Below are 25,022 nucleotides of genomic sequence, written 5' to 3' on the forward strand. Positions count from 1 at the left end.
AATTGAGTGATGAGAATGTACTGTTTAACGTAGTTTTATTACTTAGTTCAAGTAGCCCAATGCTATTTAGCGCTGACTGCAATTCCAGTCAAGATTAATTAGTACAATTCGGTCAACCCCGTGACCTATTAGCTTACATTCACACAAGACACTTCTTACCACCAATAAGCCAGTTCGGTATTACAACTGCGCATGCCCAGGTCATGGGTCATTCGGAATAAACATTCTCGCCAGCTGACCTACTGTATTCATTTCAATGAGATTAATAAATACATTTATCTGACAAAAATGTCAGCAGTAGGCCACAGCTTACTTCAGGCTGCACAAATCCACAATTGTATCTATTTAAATTATTGACTCAATACAGCACCAGCCTTGTAAACGCAAGAATGTCTGGAACGAACCCGTCAATTATCAAATCCTGGCATCAGCCCGAGTCACAGCCATTCAAATTCAATATTGATTTACATGAATTGCAAGTTGTGTAGTCAACCAATTTGAGACAGTCCTTACATTCCTATCTAAACAACCTTCCTGGATTGAAGGAAACGAGGAGAATGTGCTGTGTGTGGGGTAGGTTGGAAAGTTCAGATTGGATTTGAATAGGCTGGTTAAACTTTCGAGGTGGGTTGGCTTAAATAAAGATGCTGTCGCTTTAACCTCTGGGGTTGGTTCCAGTCTGTCAGGGCACACAGTTGGGAGCCGGGTCTGGGTGACCGGGCAGTAATAATTATGAGAATTTGCTGCCATTTCAACCGCAGTCAAGCTAGAGGCTTCATACAGGAGTGGGTCGCTCTCTTTGAAGGAGGGGCTGCCTGCCCCAGCATTTGGGCAAACGTGGTGCCAGCCCATAATATGAGTGAGAGCATTTTCTCAGTCAGACTTTATCGACAGTTGGGATGGGGGATGCCGCACAGATGGAACAGTTTAATAACGACACATTAAAATCTGCCCTTCGGCCATTCGGTAACCTGGGCTGATCTGATCTGACAGCCCTCTCGCTAGCTCGCTGCGTGCCCAATCCTAACGCAGAACCTCCACAAAACCTTTGGGCTTCGGGGAACACCTGCACAAAGAGCTTCTGCTAACAAGGGCTGGCGAACTGTGCTGGTCAACGTGCACTGGGTAGAGATGGCTGGGGGAAACGCACTGCAACCACCGCAAACTTGGAACAGCACAGTCCCTCCACTCAATCTATCCAATACTAAAGGGCAGGCATTTTACAGTTAAATATCTTATATCGGATTGGCAGCTCCTTCACAGGGCCAACCCCGTACTCAGTTTTCCTCAGAGATTAATCTTTGCCTTAATGGTACATTCAGCCCACATCACACTGAAACAGTCGCTGCCTGGCTCAGTTTGAATATATTTTTACACATAAATTATGAATAAAGATAAGAAAAAGTTTCAAACACAAGTAATATTTTCTTATTCCAGTTGCAAACACATTAAGGATTAAATGAAAATAATAAATTATTTAACTTTTTGAATATCTCATAGTTGCAGATTAATGAAGGGAGAACAAGGAAGGAAGAGACTTTAAGTAGGTATGTTACAAAACTTACCTTCAGCGGCGCTGCAATTCTGCCACTGGCCGTGTGCGCGATTTTGGTGCGTTTAAGGGGGGGGGGGGGTTAAAACGGGGTTTTTTCCAGACCTGGTCCTGAATTATATTTGTTGGAGTGCAAGATGTTGCTAAAGAATCGTTCCTACGGCCGTTCTGTGTGTTTTAAAAAAAAATTCACCCGACAAGTTAATCGCTGGAATGATTTTAAAATCAGCTTCTGAAGCCGTCAATGCCGACAACAGGGACGGATTTTATGGAGGACCAGGTAAAATAAAGTTGTTTATTTTTATGTATAAAAGTGTTTCTTAAGATATATTTAATTCACATTTTAAGTTGCGAAACGGTGATTTTTCTCCCCGAAGAACCGGCAGTGTATTTGCTGCCGATATGGGGGACTAAATTCACCGCATCCTGAACGTTCTAAATGGTCCCATTCCAGAAAATCCCACTCGCAAGCCGATTTAAATGGCCATTAATTTACATTAAATTCCTTCCATTTGGCCTATAAACCCATGACAATGAGATTTAAAAATTATGTTATATTCTGAATTCTTGTGTGAATGTTATTTGGACACTTAGGCTATTTTAAAATGTTAATCTATTCTTAAGAAATGGATAGATGTTTAGATCTAGTAATTGAATTTTGTAATTAGCTACAATTAGGTAACTAACTAATTATATGCTTTAATTTCAAGTCATCTAAGTAAGATTGTTTCATATTTGTTTCAGAATGCTTCAATCTATAATAACTGAAAATTTCTTTCAGTTCTCTTAAATTTTAAGAAAGTTATCGGCTTTTAAATGTTCTCGATTACAGCTTTTGTGTTAAGTCAATGAAAAAGCAATAGGGAACAAGATGCCAATTTCCGAGTATGAAAATGGCCATAACTTTTTTAATACTGAAGATATGAAAGTGAATTAGGTGTCAAATTAAACTTCTTTTTATGCTTTATCTGATGGGATAAATTAAAGACTTGATTTTTTAAATCAAAATTTTGTAACATTGCTACTTTAAGACTTTTGCCTCCATCACAGTGAGGAGGTGCCTGGTGAACTCACTGTGGTGGATGTTAATTTGTGTTTATTGTATGTTTTGTTATTTATTATTATATGTATAATAATGCAGGCAACGAAATTTTGTTCAGACCGAAAGGTCTGAATGACAATAAAGGAATCTAATCTAACTGAACTAGAGCTGGGACTGTAAGTATTGTGTGAACAGCAGAAGAAAGGAAGCGATTGAGTTGACAGAATTCTAGATTAATTCCTTGGTAGAATAGTTAATAATTTATACACAGTTTATATAGCGCTACTTTAGCTTTAAAAAAAAATCCCGAATGACCTTTGACAAATCCCATGATTCCTTATGTTTATCGAGATACCGAACTCGCTTATTCTGATGTAGCTTGAAAATTACCAGAATGGAAGAACAATCAACGCTACTGAACACATGAAATTATAAAGTGAAGAATGCAGGAATTAGGCACTTAAATGTGAGCACAATATTTAGATTCCATGTGCTGTTTAATATTGGATCCCTAATGCTGCATTCAATAAAATCTCAATTGCAAGCTTTATTAACACTTCTCATGGATCAATCACATGACTCATACAGAAATCATTAAAAGTGAGTAAATGCGACTACTTTAAGATGACATGCAAAAACTTCCACTGGGGTACACCAGCAATGGCTGCCTGTCCCTTCCTTCTTTGTTGTTTTAATAGTATGTGTTACATGTATGTTTTAGAGTTCTTTAGCTTGTTTTATGTGGGGGAAACATTTAAAATCTCTTACCTCCACAGAGATGAGATTTCTTTCCGTATCGTATCTCCGTCCACACTGTGGCCTAACATCGAGGAGTTGGCAGCCTCTTGCTGGAGATCGACCTTGGAGCTCCAACCGCGGGAGCCTGCGGACCTTAACATCGTGCAGCTTGTGGTCCCTGGTTCAAGACCGCCTTTGAGAGCTCCAAGCTATAGGAGCTTCGACCGACCAGGCAACGAGGGGTTCGATTGCCCCGATGCAAGGGGCTTCAATTGCTGGCTGCAGAACATCGATTGCCCCAACGGATGGTTCGACTGCCCCGGCCGCAGGGGAATAAAGAGGGAAGAAGAGTGGACTTTATTGCCTTCCATCACAGTGAGGAATGTGGGGAATCCACTGTGGTGGATGTTTATTTTAACTTGTGTAGTTGTGTGTCTTGTTGCTTTTTTTTAGTAAGGCTGTATGGTAATTCAAATATCACTGTACCTTAATTGGTACACGTGACAATAAAAGACCTTTGAAAAGCAAGTATTGCAAATTATATTGAAATCTGCAAATGTAAAAAAGTGAAAAAGCTAATTATTTAAATAGAGCATCAATAGAAAATGTACTATAAAGAGATCCAGGAGTCCTGACATATGAACCACAAAAGATTAACATGTAGATACAGCAAGTTATTAGGGGGATTAATGGATTGTTGTGGAGTTTGGGAGTAGGGATGTTTTGATGCATTTTTACAAGGGACTGATGAGACCATGCATGGAGCACTGCATGCTGTTCTGGTCTCCATAGTTAAGGAAGAATGTGCTAGCATTGAAAACAGTGCAGAGAGGGTTCATTCGTTTTTTCTTGAATCGAGAAGTTGATGTAGGAAAGAAAAGGTTAAACCAATAGTGCTGCCGGAGTACAGAAGAATGAGTGGTGAATTTATTGAAACACAAGATTGAGGGATTGACAAATCAGACAAGGAGGATTTTTTTGTACTCCAACGGTTGGGAATCTTTGGAATTCTCTGTGCCAGAGAGCAGTGGAAGTGATATCATAGAGATTTTTAATGGAAGAATTGACAGACGGTTAAACAACTTGTAACCAGATCGGTAAATCAAGGGATAAAGGAACAGAAGGGAAAATTGGCACGAGTGACCCCTATGCAGCCATGTACAAATCTAATTCAATTTTCAAATTCGTAGATAACACCACCATTGTGGGCCAGCTATCAAATAATGATGAGACGGAATATAGGAAGGAGATCAAGAACCTCGTGTCCTGGTGTCAAGACAACCACCTTTCTCTCAATGTCAGCAAGACAAAGGAGATAGTGCTCAACTTCAGAAAACAAACTGGTACATAGAAACATAGAAAATAGGTGCAGGAGTAGGCCATTCGGTCCTTCGAGCCTGCACCGCCATTTAATATGATCATGGCTGATCATACACATTACAAGGTACACGTACGTACCCCAGTTTGCATTGACAATGCCGAAGTAGTGATGGTTGAAAACTTCAAATTCATCGGAGTCATTGTCACCAACAACTTCTCCTGTACCAACCCATATTGAAGCAACGATCAAGAAAGCACACCAGTGCCTGGACTTCCTTAGAAGGCTAAAGGGCCTGTCCCACTTACGCAACTTTTTCGGCGAATGCCGGCACCCGTCGCAGGTCGTTACAGGTCGCCGAAAATTTTCAACAAGTTGAAAATCCAGAGGTGACCAGAATAAGCTACGACTCTTTGGGCGGCTACTCACGACCATACAGGCTTCACCCCGCGACATGTCGCCAGGGTGTCACCTGTATGGTCGTGAGTAGTCTCCTCAGTCGCCCAAAGAGTCGTAGCATCTTTCAGGTCGCCACTGAATTTTCAACATGTTGAAAATTTCGGCGACCTGCAACGACCTATGACTGGTGCCGGAGTCGCCAAAAAAGTTGCGCAAGTGGGACAGACCCTTTACGAAATTCGGCATGTCTTCTAAACTCTTACCAACTTCTACAAATGCACCATGAAAAGCATTTTATCAGGATGCATCACAGCTTGATTTGGGAACAGCTCCATCCAAGACCGCAAGAAATTGCAGCGAATTGTGGACGCAGCCCAGACCATCACACAAACTAACCTCCCTTCTATTGATTGCATCTATACCTCACGCTGCCTCGGCAAAGCCAGCTGCATAATTAAGGACGAGTCACACCCCGGCCACTCCGTCTTCTCCCTTCTCCCATCAGGCAAAAGGTATGAAATATGAAAATGCACACCTCCAGATTCAGGGGCAGTTTTTTCCCCAGCTGTTATCGGGCAGCTGAATCATCCCACCACAACCAAAGAGCAGTGCTGAGCTGCAATCCAGCTACAACCTTTGGTGACCCTCGGAATTTCCTTGATCTTTGGTGACCCTCCAGACTACCTTGCACTAAACATTATTCCCTTATCATCTATACACTGTAAATGGCACAATTGTAATCATGTACGCAAGAAAAGCTTTTCGCTGTACCTCAGTGCACGTAACAATAAACTGAACTGAAGACTAGATCAACTATGATCCTATTGAATAGCTGAGCTGGCTTGAGATGCAAACTACTTAGTCATTTTCCCATTCTCATGTTCTAACTTCTGCATTAACTTTAATAGAATATATTCAGTTTAATCTATGCATGATTTTACCACAAACATTTTAAAGCACATGCCTACTGTTTTTAACTACAAAGTTAGTACAGGTAGTTTAATTATTTCCTTCTTGATGCAACACATTCATGCACTAACTTGTATACAAATGATAGAATTTCATTGCATCACAGTACACGAGACAATAATAAACCAATAAAGGCAAAGTAGATTCTGAAAACTGCAGCTCTGCAAGTTTACAATTTGCTTCAACTTAAATTTAAAAGAATGGATCAAAATGGTGTTATCTCCATGCACATTCCCCCAAGTTATCAACTTCAATTTTGTGGCCATGATCACATTACACATGTCCTACCCAGCAACTCGCTAAAACTGCTCTTGTGGCTCACTCCCATGATCTCCATCTAACTGCCAACTTTGTACTTTTGAGGGAGAGAACAAATAACCTCATAAGGAGGCAAATACTCCCCCAAACACATTTTACTGTTCTGGGTCAAGGTCATTGAAGCAGTGCAAAGTGTACATTAACTGCATCACCACTGAAGTTAGTTTTAAGATACTTACGATAAAAGGACAACATAAAAGCAAAAGAGAAGGCATATAACATTGCAAAGATTAGTGGGAAGCCAGACGATTGAGATGTTTTTAAAGAACAATAGGTAACTAAAAGAGAGAAAAGATGAAGTACGAATGTAAGCTAGCCAATAATATAAAAGAGGATATCAAGAGTTTCTATGGATATATAAAGAGTAAAAAAGAGACAATAGTGGACGTTGGGCCGCTGGAGAATGACGCAGGAAAAATGATAACGGGAAATCAAGAAATGGCAGTATCAGTCTTTACAGTGGAGGATACCAGCAGTGTGCTTGCAACCTTAGAGAGTCAGGGGCTGGAAGTGAGTGGCGATTACTAGGGAGAAGGTGTTAGGAAAAATGAAAGGTCGGAAGGTGGATAAGTCACCGGATGGACTGCACCCCAGTGTCCTGAAGGAGGTGGCCTTGGAGATTGTGGAGTTGTCTATTAGTTGTGATATTTCAAGAATCACTAGAGTTAGGGGTGATTACGGAAAATTGGAAGATTGTGAATATCACCCTGTTGTGCAAGAAGGAAGCAAAGCAGAAGAGCGGAAACTATAGGCCGGTTAGCCTGATTTCAGTGGTTGGTAAGATTTGAGAGTCAATTATAAAGGATGAGGCTACGCAGCACTTGGAAGTTCAAGATAAAATAGGCCGAAGTCAGCATGGTTTTGTGAAGGGTAGATCTTGCCTGACGAAACTTCTGGAGTTCTTTGAGGAAATTAATAGCAAAACACACACAGAGGGGAGGCTGTAGCTAGATTGTTTACCTAGATTTTCAGAAGACCTTCAATAAGGTGCCACACATCAGGCTGCTAGGGGAAATGAAAGCTCATGGTATTAATGAGAAGATACTAGCATGGATATCGGGTTGGCTGGATGGCAGAAGGCAAAGACTTGCAATAAAAGGCGCATTTTCAGGTTGGCTGCCAGTGACTAGTGGAGCTCCGCAAGGGTCGATGCTGGGGCCGCTTCTCTTCACATTGTATATTTATGATTTGGATAAGGGGATTGAATGCTATGTTGTCGTTTGCAGATGATGCTAAAATAGGTAGAGGGGCAGGCAGTGTAGAAAAAACAAGGACTCTGCGGAAGAACTTGGGAAAGATTAGGAGAGTGGGCAGAGAAGTGGCAAAGTGCAAAGTCATGCATTTTGGTCATAGAATAAATGGGTAGATTATTTTCTAAATGGAGAGACTACAGAAATCAGATGTGCAAAGGGACTTGGGAGTGCGGGTGCAGGACTCCCAAAAAAGTTAATTTGCAAGTCGAATCAGTAGTAAGGAAGGCAAATCCAATGCTAACATTTATATCAAGAGGACTGGTATGCAAAAACAGAGATGTAATGTTGAGGCTCCAAATGGCACTGGTCAGGCAGCATTTGGAGAACTGTGAGCAAATTTGGGCCCCATAGCTGAGGAAGGATGTGTTGGCTCTGGAGAGGGTCCAGAGGAAGTTTACAAGAATGATTCCAGGAATGAGTGGGTTAGCATATGATGAGAGCTTGACAGCACTGGGCCTCTACTCGCTTGAGTTTAGAAGGTTGAGGGGGACCTCATTGAAACTTACAGAATAATGAAAGGCACAGATACAGTGGATGTGGAAAGGATGTTTCCACTGGTGGGAGAGTCTAGGACCAGAGGTCATAGCTCAGAATTAAAGGGCGCTCTTTTAGAAAAGAGATGAGGACAAACTTCTTTAGTCAGAGGGTAATTAATCTGTAGAACTCATTGCCACGGAAGGCTGTGGAGACTAAGTCAGCGGTTATTTTTAAGGCAGAGATAAACAAATTATTGATTAGAACGGGTGTCAAGTGTTATGGGGAGAAGGCAGACTCGATGGGCCGAATGGCCTAATTCTACTACTATAACGTGAGCTAACGCAGTATGCCAATTTTAATACTTTTGAAGTATTAACAATACAAGAGAAAATATACAATACACATGGCACCAAATAAATCCATTCCATTATTGGTCAAAATACTAACAATTACTTCCAATTAAGGGGGGGTGTGGGCAGGGGTGCGGGCGGGGAACGTGGGAGGCGGGGAGTGTGGGGGGGGGGGGGGGGGGGCGGGGAGCTTGGGGGGGGGGGGGGGCGGGGAGCTTGGGGGGGGGGGGGGGGGGGGCGGGGAGCTTGGGGGGGGGGCTGGGGAGTGTGGGGAGGGGTGCGGGAATTTTTTTTTGTCATTTCTAAAGACAACAATCAGCTGCTTGGTTTTACTAACATGGACAACAAGGTTCTCCTGGCACCATTCAGACAATTGATCTTTCCCCTAAACTCCAACTCTTCTTTCCTAGTAATTAGACCAACAACGGTGGTGTCTTTGGCGGACTTAAAGGAGGATACATAAAGCGATCTTAAGTGTTATCATACCGTTTGTGTTCTTTTCATAGCGAAGTCAAGGATCCAGTTGCAAAGGGATGCACAGAGGCTCAGTTCCTTGAGCCTGGTACCAAGTTTGATGGGGATGAGGATAATCCATGAACAGCAGCCTGATGTATGTGTTTTGATTATCCAATTGGTTCAAAGTAGTGTGGAGAGTCAACAAGATTGCATTCCCCACAGATCTATTGTGGTGGTAGGCCAATCGTAGTGGGTCCAGGTGCTTGCTGAGGTAGTAGACAATAGGTGCAGGAGTAGGCCATTCAGCCCTTCGAGCCAGCACCGCCATTCAATGTGATCAAGGCTGATCATCCCCAATCAGTACCCCGTTCCTGCCTTCTCCCCATATCCCCTGACTCCGCTATCATTAAGAGCCCTATCTAGCTCTCTTGAAAGTATCCAGAGAACTGGCCTTCACCGCCCTCTGAGGCAGAGAATTCCACAGACTTACAACTCTCTGTGAGAAAAAGTGTTTCCTCATCTCCGTTCTAAATGGCTTACCCCTTATTCTTAAACTGTGGCCCGTTTCTGGACTCCCCCAACATCGGGAACATGTTTCCTGCCTCTAGCGTTTCCAAACCCTTAACAATCTTATGTTTCAATAAGATACCCTCTCATCCTTCTCAACTCCAGAGTGTACAAGCCCAGCCGCTCCATTCTCTCAGCATATGACAGTCCCGCCATCCCGGGAATTAACCTTGTAAACCTACGCTGTACTCCCTCAATAGCAAGAATGTCCTTCCTCAAATTAGGGGACCAAAACTGCACACAATACTCCAGGTGTGGTCTCACTAGGGCCTTGTACAACTGCAGAAGGACCTCTTTGCTCCTATACTCGACTCCTTGTGTTATAAAGGCCAACATGCCATTCACTTTCTTCACTGCCAGCATGCTTACTTTCATATACTGATGAACAAGGACCCCCAGATCCCGTTGTACTTCCCCTTTTCCCCAACTTGATGCCATATAGATAGTAATCTGCCTTCCTGTTTTTGATTCCAAAGTGGATAACCTCACAGTTATCCACATTAAACTTCATCTGCCATGCATCTTCCCACTCCCCCAACCTGTCCAAGTCACCCTGCATTCTCATAGCATCCTCCTCACAGTTCACACTGCCACCCAGCTTTGTGTCATCTGCAAATTTGCTAATGTTACTTTGAATCCCTTCATCCAAATCATTGATGTATATTGTAAATAGCTGCTGTCCCAGCACCGAGCCTTGCGGTACCCCATTAGTCAGTGCCTGCCATTCTGAAAGGGATCCGTTAATCCCTTTCAGAAGTTAGTTAATATGTGCCAGAAATTAACCCCTCCAAGCACTTCATTACCACAGACATTAGTGTCACCGATCGGTATTCATTGACATGTCACCTTATTCTTCTTGGACATCGGTATTATTGATGCGTCTTCAAAGCAGGTGGGAACCTCAAACCTCACCTCAGTAACGAGAGGTTGAAAATATCTGCAGAAAGTCCAGCCAGTTGTCCACGCAGGTTTTAAAAATGCGATCAGTTAGAGTGCCCTCCATAATGTTTGGGACAAAGACCCATCATTTATTTATTTGCCTCTGTACTCCACAATTTGAGATTTGTAATAGAAAAAAAAAATCACATGTGGTTAAATGCTTATTGTCAGATTTTAATAAAGGCCATTTTTATACATTTTGGTTTCACCATATAGAAATAAAAGCAGTGTTTATACATAGTCTCTCCCCCCCCCCCCCCCATTTCAGGGAACCATAATGTTTGGGACACATGGCTTCACAGGCGTTTAATTGTTCAGGTGTGTTTAATTGCCTCCTTAATGCAGGTATAAGAGAGCGCTCAGCACCTAGTCTTTCCATCACCTTTGGAACCTTTTATTGCTGTTTATCAACATGAGGACCAAAGTTGTGCCAATTAAAGTCTAAGAAGCCATTATGAGATTGAGAAACAAGAATAAAACTGTTAGAGACATCAGCCAAACCTTAGGCTTATCAAACTCAACTGTTTGGAACATAATTAAGGAAAAAGAGCTCTGGCGAGCTTACTAACCGCAAAGGAACTGGCAGGCCAAGGAAGACCCCCACAGCTGATGACAGAAGAATTTTCTCAATAGGAAAGAAAAATCCCCAAATCCGACAGATCAGAAACACTCTTCAGGAGTCAGGTGTGGATTTGTCAATGACCACTGTCCGCAGAAGACTTCATGAACAGTTATACAGTAGCTACACTGCAAGATGCAAACCACTGGTTAGCCACAAAAAATATGATGACTGGGTTACAGTTTGCCAAGAACTACTTCAAAGAGCAACCAAAGTTCTGGAAAAAAGGTCTTGTGGACAGATGAAACAAAGATTAACTTATATCAGAGTGATGGCAAGAGCAAAGTATGGAGGAGAGAAGGAACTGCCCAAGATGCTAAGCATACCATCTCATCTGTGAAACACGGTGGTGGAGGTGTAATAGCCTGGGCATGTATGGCTGCTGAAGTTACTGGCTCACTTATCTTCATTGATGACACAACTGCTGATGGTAGTAATATAAATAATTCTGAAGTGTATAGACACATCATATCTGCTCAAGTTCAAACAAATGCCTCAAAATTCATTGGCTGGCAGTTCATTCAACAGCAAGACAATGATACCAAACATACAGCTAAAGCAACAAAGGAGTTTTTCAAAGCCAAAAAATTGTCAATTCTTGAGTGGCCAAGTCAATCACCCGATCTGAACCCAATTGAGCATGCCTTTTATGTGCTGAAGAGAAAACTGAAGGGGACCAGCCCCCAAAACAAGCATAAACTCAAGATGGCTGCAATACAGGCCAGGCAGAGCATCACCAGAGAAAACACCCAGCAACTGGTGATGTCCATGAATCGCAGACTTCAAGCAGTCATTGCATGCAAAGGATATGCAACAAAATACTAAACATGACTACTTTCATTTACATGACATTGCTGTGTCCCAAAGATTATGGTGCCCTGAAATGGGGGGGGGACTATGTATAAACGTCCACAACGCACACTGGTTTCAAACAATTGCTAAATAATGCTTACATTTAGTTGATGCTGTTCTTTGGGGTAAAATATTTTCCTGTTCACTATGTGCAGCATAATCATGATCATGTGTCCTCATAATCATAATAATGTTCTACAAAAAAAAGGCCCTTGTACCACTGAATTCCTGCCAAACAGCACGCCCCATTTCAACACTAATCCTACCCAACACATTTTATTCTCCCCACATTCCTTTAATTTGCCTTACACATTCTACCATTCAACTACAAACTCAGGAATACATAGTGGCCTATTAACCTGCATTACTTTTAGGATGTGGAAAGGAACCAGCACACCCAGAAGAAATTCAGTCACACTCCACACAGACAGAACCAGAGTTAGGATTGAGCCGAGGTTATTGATGCAGTGAGGCAGCAGCTCCCACTGTTAGTGAATTCCTATACAACCAAAGCAATTTTTACCTCACGTTTACTTGGGAGGTAAGGACAAACAAGATTTGCAGATCACAATTGTAACCTATGCCAATGACACAATTGTCACAAAATAAGTGCAACTGTCACATTAGGGAGAAGGTGAGAGCAAACAACAAACTACATGAATCTTTCTCCTTGTGTTTTATGTACAAGATAAATATGGTTATCATAGGTATGTTATACAAAAACATGAGAGGGATAGTTTGGGTAGATGCAGAGTCTCTTGCCAGGAGTACGTGAATCAAGGACTAGAGGACATAGGTTTAAGGTGAAGAGGAAAAGATTTAATGGGAATCCAAGAGGTGACTTTTTCCACACAAACGGTGGTGGGTGTATGGAACAAGCTGCCAGAGGAAGTAGTTGAGGTTGGTATTATCCCAGCATTTAAGAAACAGTTAGACAAGGATAGGACAGGTTTGGAGGGATATGGACCAAATGCAGGTAGGTGAGACTAATGTAGCTGGGACATGTTGACTAACCAGTGTGGGTTGGGCCATATGGCCTGTTTCCACGCTCTGTGACTAATGTAACATTGTTGCAAAGCATCATATTTGCAAATCTCAACAATTAACATAAATGTATACTTTTTATTGTTATTCAAAGAACACACTTTACATTTCATAGAGGTATAAAGTTAACAAATATGTATTCATATACAATGGTATGAATGAGTTGCACAAAATAGTTACATAATTTCATAAAATATTTTAATTAGCATAATGCCATTGAGCTTTAGACAAACTTTGAAAATCCCCAATTTCAATTTCATTTAGAGACTCATTTTAAACATATTTATGCCATTTAGGTTAAACAATATCCTAACTAATAAATATACATAACAATAACAGAAAATCTGATGAAGGACCCAACTTGCAATGAAGGACCCAACTTGCTTTTCCTATCACAGATGCTCCCTGATTTGCTTAATGTTTGCAAAATTTTGTTTTTATTTCAGCATTTCCACCATCCGCAAATGTTTTTTGTCTAACGAGTACATAAACTCTTTGAAAATGGTAAATATTATTACTCAAAACAATCCTGACTCGGCAATGCGAGGAAAAATACCCACATGATTCACCAGGATACTGCCTCATCGTTTTCATAGGAAAACAGGAATATGACTTTCAACCCAAGAGATACTAGAAGGTAGATTAAAAAAACTGGAGTAACTCAGCGGGCCAGGCAGCATCTCTGGAGAGAAGGAACGGGTGACGTTTCGGGTCGAGACTCTTTTCAGATAATAGAATTCAAATCTACTGGGATAGAAAATGGGAAATTCATACATCTATTTACTCTGAACACATTTTGAATGGGGTTTGAGAATCATTTCGCTTAAGATCCTTTGCTCCTAAATTTCCTCCACTAATGTTAACAATGGAAAGTTAGAAACCTGAAGGCAGTCTTGGCAATGAACACGGAGAAAGCAAGCAGCAATGAGGAAAGTTGGGAGTGTTAGCAACAGATCGCAGGCACTCGAGCAAGTTCAGCGAGAAGCCGGTGAGGATGGGGGTCTGCGGCCGCTGCTCCACTCACCATGTCGTAGATGTTGAGGACCACCGGCTCGTTGGCCATTCTCTCAGCACCGGGCTGGGTTCCTCTTCCTCCGCCGGTCCCCTCACCCCAGCCCTAGGCGAGCCCTTTCCCTTTCTCTCCCATCCCCTCCCCCCCTCCCCTTCCTCCTCCTCCGCCTCCCTCAGCTCCTCCCCACTACGCGGCGACGCGCCTAACTCCCCCTGCGCGCGCGCACCCCGCGAGCCCACCCGCCGCCTCGTTCGAAACGGACGCGCAAGGAGGGAGGGCGGGCGCGCGCAGAGCGGCGAGGGGGTGGAAATGGAAAGCGAGCGCCTCCTCCGCCCAGGGAAGAGGTTATCTCCTCCCACGGCGGGCGGCGCTGTGGGGCGAGGGGGATGGGTGACGGCAAACCCCTCCCGAGTCAGCCGAGCAGACTCAGAGCGCCACCAAGCGACAGTTGACTGCAACGGCAGGCATTTTACGTCTCCCCTCGGTGTGAACCAACATCTGCAGTTCCTTCCCACACATTCCGTCAGGCAATCGGAGGCGGAAATCGTCCTTGCTGCTCTGGAGCAAAGATCTTTGCTCTGGAGAACCAATCGAGGTAGAGCTGGGTGAGAGGTCTGATGTTTGGTTTGCCTCCAGACTCTCTGCATACCATCGAAACAGGGACGGAGATAAGAGCAGTTGCCTTCAGCATTGTGTCCCGTAATTCTGCTCCCGTCCTCCCTCTTCCCATACGGCACAGATATAGAGTTGGGCCTTTATCCAACCATCTGCCTATGAACTCCTCCCTTCCCTCCCAATCACCTGTATCCACCTATCACTCACCAGGCTTTGTCCAGCCCCACTACCAATCTTTATGAACTTGGCCTCAATTACAAGAGTGGGGCCACATGCAACTTGGAATAACAGCACCACATATTCTGCTTGGGTAGCTTAGCTCAACAGTATGAACAATGTCATTAAGGACAAAGCTGGTAAAGTAGGCAGCCTAAATAATTACAGGCCCATACCTTTAGCCAGCATATTGTCAAAACATAGAACATAGAAATTAGGTGCAGGAATAGGCCATTCGGCCCTTCGAGCCTGCACCGCCATTCAATATGATCATGGCTGATCATCCAACTCAGTATCCCGTACCTGCCTTCTCTCCATACCCTCTGATCCCCTTAGCCACAAGGGCCACATCTAACTCCCTCTTAAATATAGCCAATGAACTAGCCTCGACTACCCTCTGTGGCAGAGAGTTCCAGAGATTCACCACTCTCTGTGTGAAAAAAGTTCTTCTCATCTCGGTTTTAAAGGATTTCCCCATTATCCTTAAGCTGTGACCCCTTGTCCTGGACTTCCCCAACATCGGGAGCAATCTTCCTGCATCTAGCCTGTCCAACCCCTTAAGAATTTTGTACGTTTCTATAAGATCCCCTCTCAATCTCCTAAATTCTAGAGAGTATAAACCAAGTCTATCCAGTCTTTCTTCATAAGACAGTCCTGACATCCCAGGAATCAGTCTGGTGAACCTTCTCTGCACTCCCTCTATGGCAATAATGTCCTTCCTCAGATTTGGAGACCAAAACTGTACGCAATACTCCAGGTGTGGTCTCACCAAGACCCTGTACAACTGAAGTAGAACCTCCCTGCTCCTATACTCAAATCATTTTGCTATGAAAGCTAACATACCATTCGCTTTCTTCACTGCCTGCTGCACCTGCATGCCTACTTTCAATGACTGGTGTACCATGACACCCAGGTCTCGCTGCATCTCCCCTTTTCCTAGTCGGCCACCATTTAGATAATATTCTGCTTTCCTGTTTTTGCCACCAAAATGGATAACCTCACATTTATCCACATTATACTGCATCTGCCAAACATTTGCCCACTCACCCAGCCTATCCAAGTCACCTTGCAGTCTCCTAGCATCCTCCTCACAGCTAACACTGCCCCCCAGCTTAGTGTCATCCGCAAACTTGGAGATATTGCCTTCAATTCCCTCATCCAGATCATTAATATATATTGTAAATAGCTGGGGTCCCAGCACTGAGCCTTGCGGTACCCCACTAGTCACTGCCTGCCATTGTGAAAAGGACCCGTTTACTTCCTGTTTGCCAGCCAGTTCTCTATCCACATCAATACTGAACCCCCAATGCCATGTGCTTTAAGTTTGTATACTAATCTCTTATGTGGGACCTTGTCGAAAGCTTTCTGGAAGTCCAAAAGTCTTAGAAAAAGTTCTGCTGGATAGAATAAATGAGTTTGTTAACTCCACAGATACCAGTTTGGCTTTAAAGCTATACATGGCACTGACTGATGCATATATGTGCTAAAGGAGATTGTAAACAAATATAGAGGCAAAAACTCTTCAATCCTTATGTGCTTTATTGATGCTTCCAAAGTCTTTGACCGTGTTAATCACAGAAAGCTGTTTGGTAAAATGAGTCAAAGAGGGGTGCCTAAATACATTGTTAGAATTCTGGCCTACTGGTATGCCCACCAGACTATGCAAATAAAATGGGGGCAATAGGGTCTCAGCCCCATTTGGGGTTAGCAATGGTGTTAGATAAGGGAGAATTTTGTCCCCAGTCCTTTTTAATCTATATATTGATGATCTGTCTAAACAATTGAAAGCCTGTAACACTGGGTGCGTGATTGGTAATATTTTAGTGAACCATATTATGTATGCAGATGATCTTGTGGTCTTTAGTCCATTTAGCAATGTTACAAAATTTTGAGATTTTAAAAATCAAGTCTGCAATTTATCCCATCAGATAAAGCATAAAAAGAAGTTTAATTTGACACCTAATTCACTTTCATATCTCAAGTATTTAAAAAGTTATGGCCATTTTCATACTCGGAAATTAGCATCTTGTTCCCTATTGATTTTCTATGGACATAACAAAAAAACTGTGATCGTGGACAGTCAAAAGCCCATAACTTTCTTAAAAATTAAGAGAACTGAATGAAATTTTCAGTTATCTTAGATTGAAGCATTCTGAAACAAATATAAAATAATCTTACATGGATGACCTGAAATTAAAGCATATAATTATTAGTTACCCAATTGTAGCTAATTCCAAACTTCAATTACTAGATCTAAACATCTATCCATTTATTAAGAAATGATTAACATATTTAAATAGCCTAAGTGTCCAAATAATATTCACAAAGAATTCACAATAAAACATGATTTTTAAATCTCATTGACATTAATTTATAGGCCAAATGGAAGGAATTTAGTGTTCAATTGCAGTAAATTAATGTCCATTTAAATCAGCTTTCCAGTGGGATCCTGTGGAAAGCGCTGGTTTGGAAAGTTCACATTGCGGTAGATTTGTGCCCCCAAATGCCCAGAAAATACTGCGGGATTTAATGGGCCCCAAATTAGCTACTCGCAACATAATAGTTTGTATAAAGGGATCTTAAGAAGCCCTTTTTAACGTAAAAATAAACAACCTACCTTCCGTTGTCCCCTGTATGAGATCCGGCCCGTTGTCGGCGGTCGCGGGTTTAGAGGTTAATTTTTAACCTACTATAACAATACTATAAACCCGTTAAAAGTAAAAATAGCTCAAGCGACAGAATCATCCAGCGATTTTTCGTCACCAATTAACTAGGCTGAACAAGCTCGATTTGAACAGCCTAGGGAAAATCGCGTTTTAAACCCGCCCCTCTCTAAACGGCGCCAAATTCGCGCACATGGGCTGGGACAGATCTTCAGCGACGCTTCAGGTAGGTTTTGCAACATACCTACTATATGTTCTATGTATGGTGTGGAACATGACATTAAATATAATGCTAGTAAGAGTGCTGTTATGATCTGTAGAACCAAAGAGGATAAATGTCTAAAATTTCCTGATTTTAAATTGTCTGACAATAATCTTAGTGTCTGTAATAAGGTAAAATATCTAGGGCATATTATTACAGAACAAATGACAGATGATAAGGATATTTATAGGCAACGATGATGCTGTATGTACAGGCAAATATTCTCTTGCGTAAATTTGGTGCGTGTGCAGATGTGGTGAAGATGTCGCTATTTAGAGCATACTGCACACCACTCTACACTGCGCACCTGTGGTCGAACTATGGAAAGACAAGTTTGTAGAGACTAAAGGTGGCATATAACGATGCCATGAGACACTGCTAAGGAAACCTAGATGGTGTAGTGCCAGTAATATGTTTGTGGCTGCAGGAGTCAGTACTTTTGAAGCTATCCTAAGAAATCACATGTATAAATTCATTTGCAGGATAAATGACTCTAATAAATGTAATTATTGTGGCCTTGTCAAACATAAGGGTTAGCACTACATGCTACGAATCCCAGCTGTGGAGACACTGGTATCATTGTCTCGTTGTAGGACATTGATCATTCTTTTAATCTGGATTTTTAACTTATGTACAGGTGCACAACCTTTTATCCGAAATTCCAAATAACGAAAAGCTCCGAATAGCGGAATTTTTTTCGGTCCTCGAAGAAAGGTCCTTGAAGACGTTCACCGAGGTCGGCCCGCAGAGGTGACAGCGGAACCTCCGGTCGGTCCTCGAAGAAAGGGGAACTAAATCCCCATTCATAAAAGAGAAGGTGAGGGTATATTGCGCGGGAGGGTTAATAATTGACAATCTGCTGCTGCCTGCCCGCTGATTTATAAAGTTCCCACGGTAGACTCACGATACACAGTGTATCGTGAGTCTTGCGTGGGAACTTTTTAACTCAGCGGGCAGGCAGCAGCAGATTGTCGCTCCCTTCAGTTTCACCCCACCTACACCCCTCTGCTTCCCGGCCATGTGTGTGACCCCTTCCCTCCCCTCTCCAGCTCCCCGCCCATTGCACCGGCGCGGGGGCTTTGCACTGTCTTCACGTCGGCGATGCCAGCAGGTCAGTGCCAGTCACCGGAGACGTCTGGACCAACGGGACACCGACCCCCAGGCCCACGGCAAGCACGGAGATCCCAGAGACCCACAGCCAGCAGCAGCCCAGCCCCGTTCCAACTCCAGAGGAACACGCTCCCCGTAGGGACAGAAGCTGATGGTGTGCGTCTTGTTCTTGGGGTTGCGGATGAGGGGGCGCAGCTCGGGCTGTGACGTCTCCGGCCACCCCCCTGTACTGGAGCTGAGACTGGGAACTGTACCGCCCTTGCAGGTGAGCAGGAGAGTGGGGTTGTTTGCAGTTGCAGAGGGAGGGGGCAAGGGCGGTACAGTTCCCAGTCTCAGCTCCTGTCCAGGGGGGTGGCCGGAGACGTCAGGACCAACGCGACACCGACTGCAAGCACGGAGATCCCAGAGACTCACAGCCAGCAGCAACTCTAGCCCAGCCCCGTTCCAACTCCAGAGGAACCCTGGTTGCGGATGAGGGGGAGCGGGTTCCTGTTGGTCCTGACGTCTCCGGCCACCCCCCTGGACAGGAGCTGAGACTGGGAACTGTACCTCCCTTGCCCCCTTCCTCTGCAACTGCAAACAACCCCACTCTCCTGCTCACCTGCAAGGGCGGTACAGTTCCCAGTCTCAGTTCCTGTACAGGGGGGTGGCCGGAGACGTCAGGACCACCAGAAGCCGCTCCCCGATGGGCCGCTACGGCGACAAGTGGCAGTTCGCCTACAGCCCGAGCTGCGCCCCCTCATCGGGACACCGACCCCCAGGCCCACTGCAAGCACGGAGATCCCAGATCAGCAACTCCAGCCCAGCCCCGCTCCAACTCCAGAGGAACACGCTCCCCGTAGGGGCAGAAGCTGATGGTGTGCAAGGTACGCCTTGTTCTTGGGGTGGCGCAGCTCGGGCTGTGGGCGAACCGCCGCTTGTCGCCGTAGCGGCCCATCGGGGAGCGGATTCCTCTGGAGTTGGAGGGGGAGGGGGGTATTGTGCTGTTTGATCGCCCCCTGCTATCCCAGGGACAGGGAGACACAGCGGCTTTTGAGAATGGTGGGCAATCACTTCCAAAGTTCTGCCCACACAGTCAGTACACATCTCCTACACTTGTCTCCCGCACTAAGATCATCTCGCAGAGAATGATCCCAGCCTAACCCTCCCTATTCTCTCCTATTCTGCAAGAAAAAACTACATTGAAGACTCAAACTCACGATCGAGTAACTGCCGGGATCGAGATGCAAACTCGCGACCTTGCGGATATGAGCCGAGCACTCTACCACTGAGCCAGCCGTTAAAATCTACGCTAAAAATCTTCCATTCCGAAAGCCGAAAAATTCCGAATTACGAAAAGTGTCTGGTCCCAAGGCTTTCGGATAAAAGGTTGAGCACCTTGTGTTTTAAAAAAATATATAATTTATGATGCTTTTATGTGTTATACTAAGATTGTATATGTACTTTATGATATTTTTTAATATGCAATGCATTTTTTAATGTAATGTTGCCTCTTGTCTGGATCTCGAGTCCGTAATAAAGTTTATTATTATTATTATTATAATGTACTGTCCAATTTCAAGTAATTTCCCCTCTCGCTTCCCTCTCATGATTCCCACCGATGCACACATATTTATCCCATCGCTCAGACACGCACAATCTTTCACCTCCTTCAACATTTGACGGCACTGGGCCGATACTCGCTGGAATTTACAAGGATGAGGGGCCCCCTCATTGAAACTTACCGAATAGTGAAAGGCTTGGATAGAGTGGATGTGGAGAGGATGTTTCCAACTAGTGGGAGAGTCTGGGACTAGAGGTCATAGCCTCAGAATTAAAGGACGTTCCTTTAGGAAGCAGAAAATAAATTTATTTAGTCAGAGGATGGTGAATCTGTGGAATTCTTTGCCACGTAAGGCTGTGGAGGCCAAGACAATGGATATTTTTAAGGCAGCGATAGACACATTTGTGATTAGTGCAGGTGTTGGTTTATGGGGAAAATGCAGAAGAATGGGGTTAGGAGGGAGAGATAGATCAACCATGATTGAATGGTGGAGTAGACTTGATGGGCCAAATGGCCTAATTCTACTCCTGTCACTTATGACCTTCATATATTAATCTCTCGTCCCCGAGTCCCCTATTTCTCTTTTATCCCCTCCCCGTTTCCCCTCCACCAGTCTCCTTCCACCCATATCTCTCTCTCTGACTTTACATATCATTCCTAATCCGCTCTCCTTATGTGACACACTTTGGACCTCTAGCCTTTGTCAATTACTCCACCAATGACTGGCAAAATGCCTGAAAAAAAAAGTTGACTTTATTGAAACTTGGATTGAAAGGTATTTTGGAAACTCCATTCATCTTCAACCACATAATTGTTGACAGTTGAATTACACAAAGAGCGTAGTTCACTGGGAATTCAAATGTCACTTGGTACTTTGTATTGGTTTATTATTTTCATGTGTACTGAGATATGGTGAGAAACATTGTTTTGTGTTCTATTTAGGTGAATAATCCATCCTTGAGTGCCATCAAACCATACATGAGTACAGGTAGTGCAAAGTAAGAAAGGAAACAGTGTGGAATATAGTGTTACAGCTACAGAGGAAGAGCAGATAAAAAAAGATAGACACAAAATGATGGAGTAACTCAGCGGGATAGACAGCATCTCTGGAGAGAAGGAATGGGTGACATTTTGGGTCGAGACCCTTCAGACTGAAAGTCACAGGAAAGGGATATGAGAGATATAGACGATGATGTAGAGAGATATAGAACAAATAAATGAAAGATATGCAAAAAAATAACAATGATAAAGGAAACAGGCCATTGTTATCTGTAGCTTGGTGAGAATGAAAGCTGGTGTGACTTGGGTGGGGGAGGGATGGAGAGAGAGGGAATGCAGGGGTTACTTGAAGTTAGAGACATCAAAATTGATACCCCTAGGTTGTAAGCTGCTCAAGCGAAATTTGAGATGCAAGTTCCTGCAATTTGCGTTCAGCCTCACTCTGACAATGGAGGAGATCTAGGACAGAAAGGTCACTGTGGGAATGGGAAGGAGAATTAAAGTGTTTAGCAACCGGGAGATCAGGTAGGTCTAGGCAGAGCACCAATAAGGTAGATTGGGAGATCTGGAATTTGTGTTTAAGTTTAGTTTATTGCCACGAGGTACACTGAAAAGCTTTTGTTACGTGCTAACCAATCAGCGGAAAGATAATAAATGATTACAATCGAACCATTCACAGTTTAAAAATACATGATAAAGGGAATAACATGAATAATGTTTTGTGCATTATCATCTGAATTCATCCGGAGCATATGAAAGGTGTATTCAAAGATCTGACAAAAGCAGGGAAGGAGCTGCTCCTGAAGTCTGGACTTTTGTATGTTCAAACCTTTGTATGTTCTGCCCGATGGGGGAGGGGAGAAGAGGGAATGAACGGGCTCATTGATTATGGTGCAGAATGAGGTCCCTTGACCCATCAGGTGTACGCCAGCTCCCAATGGAACATTCCCATCAGTTTTCTTCCTGCTTTCATTTCCTGTAGTGTCATAACATACACGTTCTCACCAGCCCACCCATACCTTTTGATTCTTTTGCTGCTTACTTGCATTAAGGGGTGATATACAATGGCCAATTAACCTGCTGGCATCTCTTTGAGGTGTGAGAGTAAACTAGGGTACCCAGCAGTAACTCACAGTCACAGGAGGAATATGAAAACTTTACACAGGCAACACCCTAGGTCACAATTGAACCTGGATCCAGGTCCATGTCATAAATTACTATGATTTGCAGTTCAGTTCCCACTATAACATAGCCCTCACTGATCACCCAAATAATTACATAATGTTTACAGGCCAGGAGATCATTTATTTTGATGAGTCCATGCTGACTCCATGTAAGAGCAGTACAGTTTGTTCTCCTCCTGCCCTCCACCGTTTAATGTACCCGTAAACCAGCAGCAAATAAGAATTTCATTGTTTCAGTCCCAGTGCATTGGACAATTAACCATTCTTGACTCTTGCTAAAAGGTAAAGATCCCAACTTCCTCAATATATTCACGTAAGCCCTTCAGATATGGAATCAATATGGTACATTTATTTCTGTTCCATCTCCAAACCTTTAAATCATCTAGTGTACTGTAAATGTACACAACACAGTACACCCTATATTACAGGGGAGTTGCATTCCTAGAAAAGCACCTGTATCAGCATTTTCCTGAACTCGAAATGCGAACACTTGACAAAAATTGACATTTGTTGTTTCCTTGCGTTTTCATATTTGTTTAGTTATTTTTTCTCACATAAATTATGTAGCAGTGAAGTTTTCTTCCATATCTAAAATTTGTTGGTGACACAAGAGATTACAGACACTGGAATCTTGAGCAAAAACAGACTGCACGAACTCAGCAGATCGGGCAGCCTCTCTGGAGGGGAACAGATCATGTTTTGGGTCGGGACCCTTCTGTACCCCATAGCTTTTAATCCTTGGACTAATAGAAATAACATTCCTATTCATTCTCTTCATGTTCCTAATGATTTTATACACCTCAATAAAATTTCCTATCTATCCCATTCTGAAGAAAACAACACTAGCTTAATGAGCTTTCTGTAGAAATAAACCACAGAGCATCAGAATCATTTCCTTTTTGATAAGGTTAACACAAACCCAATGTGTTAAATAAAAGAGAGATTAAGCACCGTACCACAATGTATTTTTAGATTGAGAACAAACCTCACAGCAAGAAGAAACTGTAACAGAAATAACAGCAGCTACTCAATACTTTCTGAGAACCCTGAGAACTAAGAGTTCTCACAAATTTGAAATATTCAAGCCCTGCAGTAAAATGAGAGGGAGACTTAAATAAATCAACTGAATATTTTAATGCAGTTGTTTCAGTTATTTGTTAATGTCAAATTATTTACTTTACTTTATAGCTACAGCATGGAAATAGGCCCTTCAGTCCACCCACGACGATCATCGATCACCCACTGGTTCAATATTATCCTACTTTTCCGGCACACTAGGGGCAATTTACAGAGGCCAATTAACCTATAAACCTGCACATCTTTGGGGTGTGGGGAGAAACCAAAAGACCTGGTGGAAACCCATGCAGTTACAGGAAGAACGTGCAAACTCCACACAGTCAGCACCTGAGGTCAAGATCGAACCCAGGTCTCTGGTGTTATGAGGCAGCAACTCTACCAGCTGCACAACAATACATTTAGTTTAGAGTTTTCCCTTTTCTGCAGCATGCGTTTGGGTGCTTTTTAAGTATAACCTTGTAGATAATAATTACTAGTCCTGAACTCTATCCACTGACTTGCTGGCAACTACCAGTTCAACCCTGGTATCTCTGCACCAGTACTATCTGTAGTAATCAGTCTGAAGAAGGGTCCCTGCTTCAAACTGCGCCTATCCATTCCCACCAGAGAAGCTGCCTGACCCGTTGAGTTATTCTAGCACTTTTTGTCTTGCTCAAGACTCCAGTGTCTGCAGTTCCTTGTATTTCCATCTGTAATGTTGACAGCTTCAGAAGTGGGTTACACTTTCCATTTCAGATAAGAATGCGATGCTTTAAAATAGGAAGAATGATGTCTTAAGTATGTGATATATTACATATTCACATTCTAAATTAACATATATCACAATATATATATTAAAGTACTTGATGAAATGCATTATATTCCACTTGTGATATTCCATATTTAATTCTGCTGATACCCCGTTTGTTTCTGCTGTCTCAGTTATTTACAGGGCTTAGTTTAGTTTAGAGACAGCGTGAAAACAGGCCCTTTGGCCCACCAAGTCCGTGCCAACCAGCGATCCCAGCACACTTACACTATCCTACACACACATGGGTCAATTTACAATTATACCAAGCTAATTAAACTACAAACATGTACGTTTTTGGAGTGTGGGATGAAACTGAAGATCCCTGAGAAAACCCACATAGGTCACGGGGAGAATGTATAAACTCTGTACATACAGCACCCGTGGGCAGGATCGAACCCGGGTTTCTGACGGTGTAAGGCAGCAACTCTACCACTGCACCACCGTGCTGCCCTAGGGCCTTTCAGTTCTGGACCCTTCTTCAATGTTATTTCCTTTTGGTCTTTTAATAATTTTATGTTTAAATAGTTTTTTTTTTTTTTTTTTTTTTTTTTTTAAATATTTTTTATTGGAGATAAGTACACAACCTATTTACATCATTACAGTCTTACATTTTTAAATTGATAATATTGTCAATTATTATTACATTGTCTCCAATACC

At 43.0% G+C, this 25,022-nt stretch overlaps 1 protein-coding gene across 1 annotated transcript in view; it reads right to left on the reverse strand.

The window, feature by feature from the left end:
* Positions 1-14,051, reverse strand: part of desi2 (desumoylating isopeptidase 2) — a 41,266-nt gene extending 27,215 nt beyond the window's left edge. Inside the window, exon 1 of the mRNA XM_033025896.1 lies at positions 13,918-14,051. Coding sequence (XP_032881787.1) covers positions 13,918-13,956 — 39 coding nt within the window. The 5' untranslated portion in view covers positions 13,957-14,051. The remainder of the gene's footprint in view (positions 1-13,917) is intronic.
* Between the last annotated feature and the right edge of the window lie 10,971 nt (positions 14,052-25,022).

Source organism: Amblyraja radiata, chromosome 8 (genome assembly GCF_010909765.2).
Source record: "Amblyraja radiata isolate CabotCenter1 chromosome 8, sAmbRad1.1.pri, whole genome shotgun sequence".
NCBI lineage: Eukaryota > Metazoa > Chordata > Chondrichthyes > Rajiformes > Rajidae > Amblyraja > Amblyraja radiata.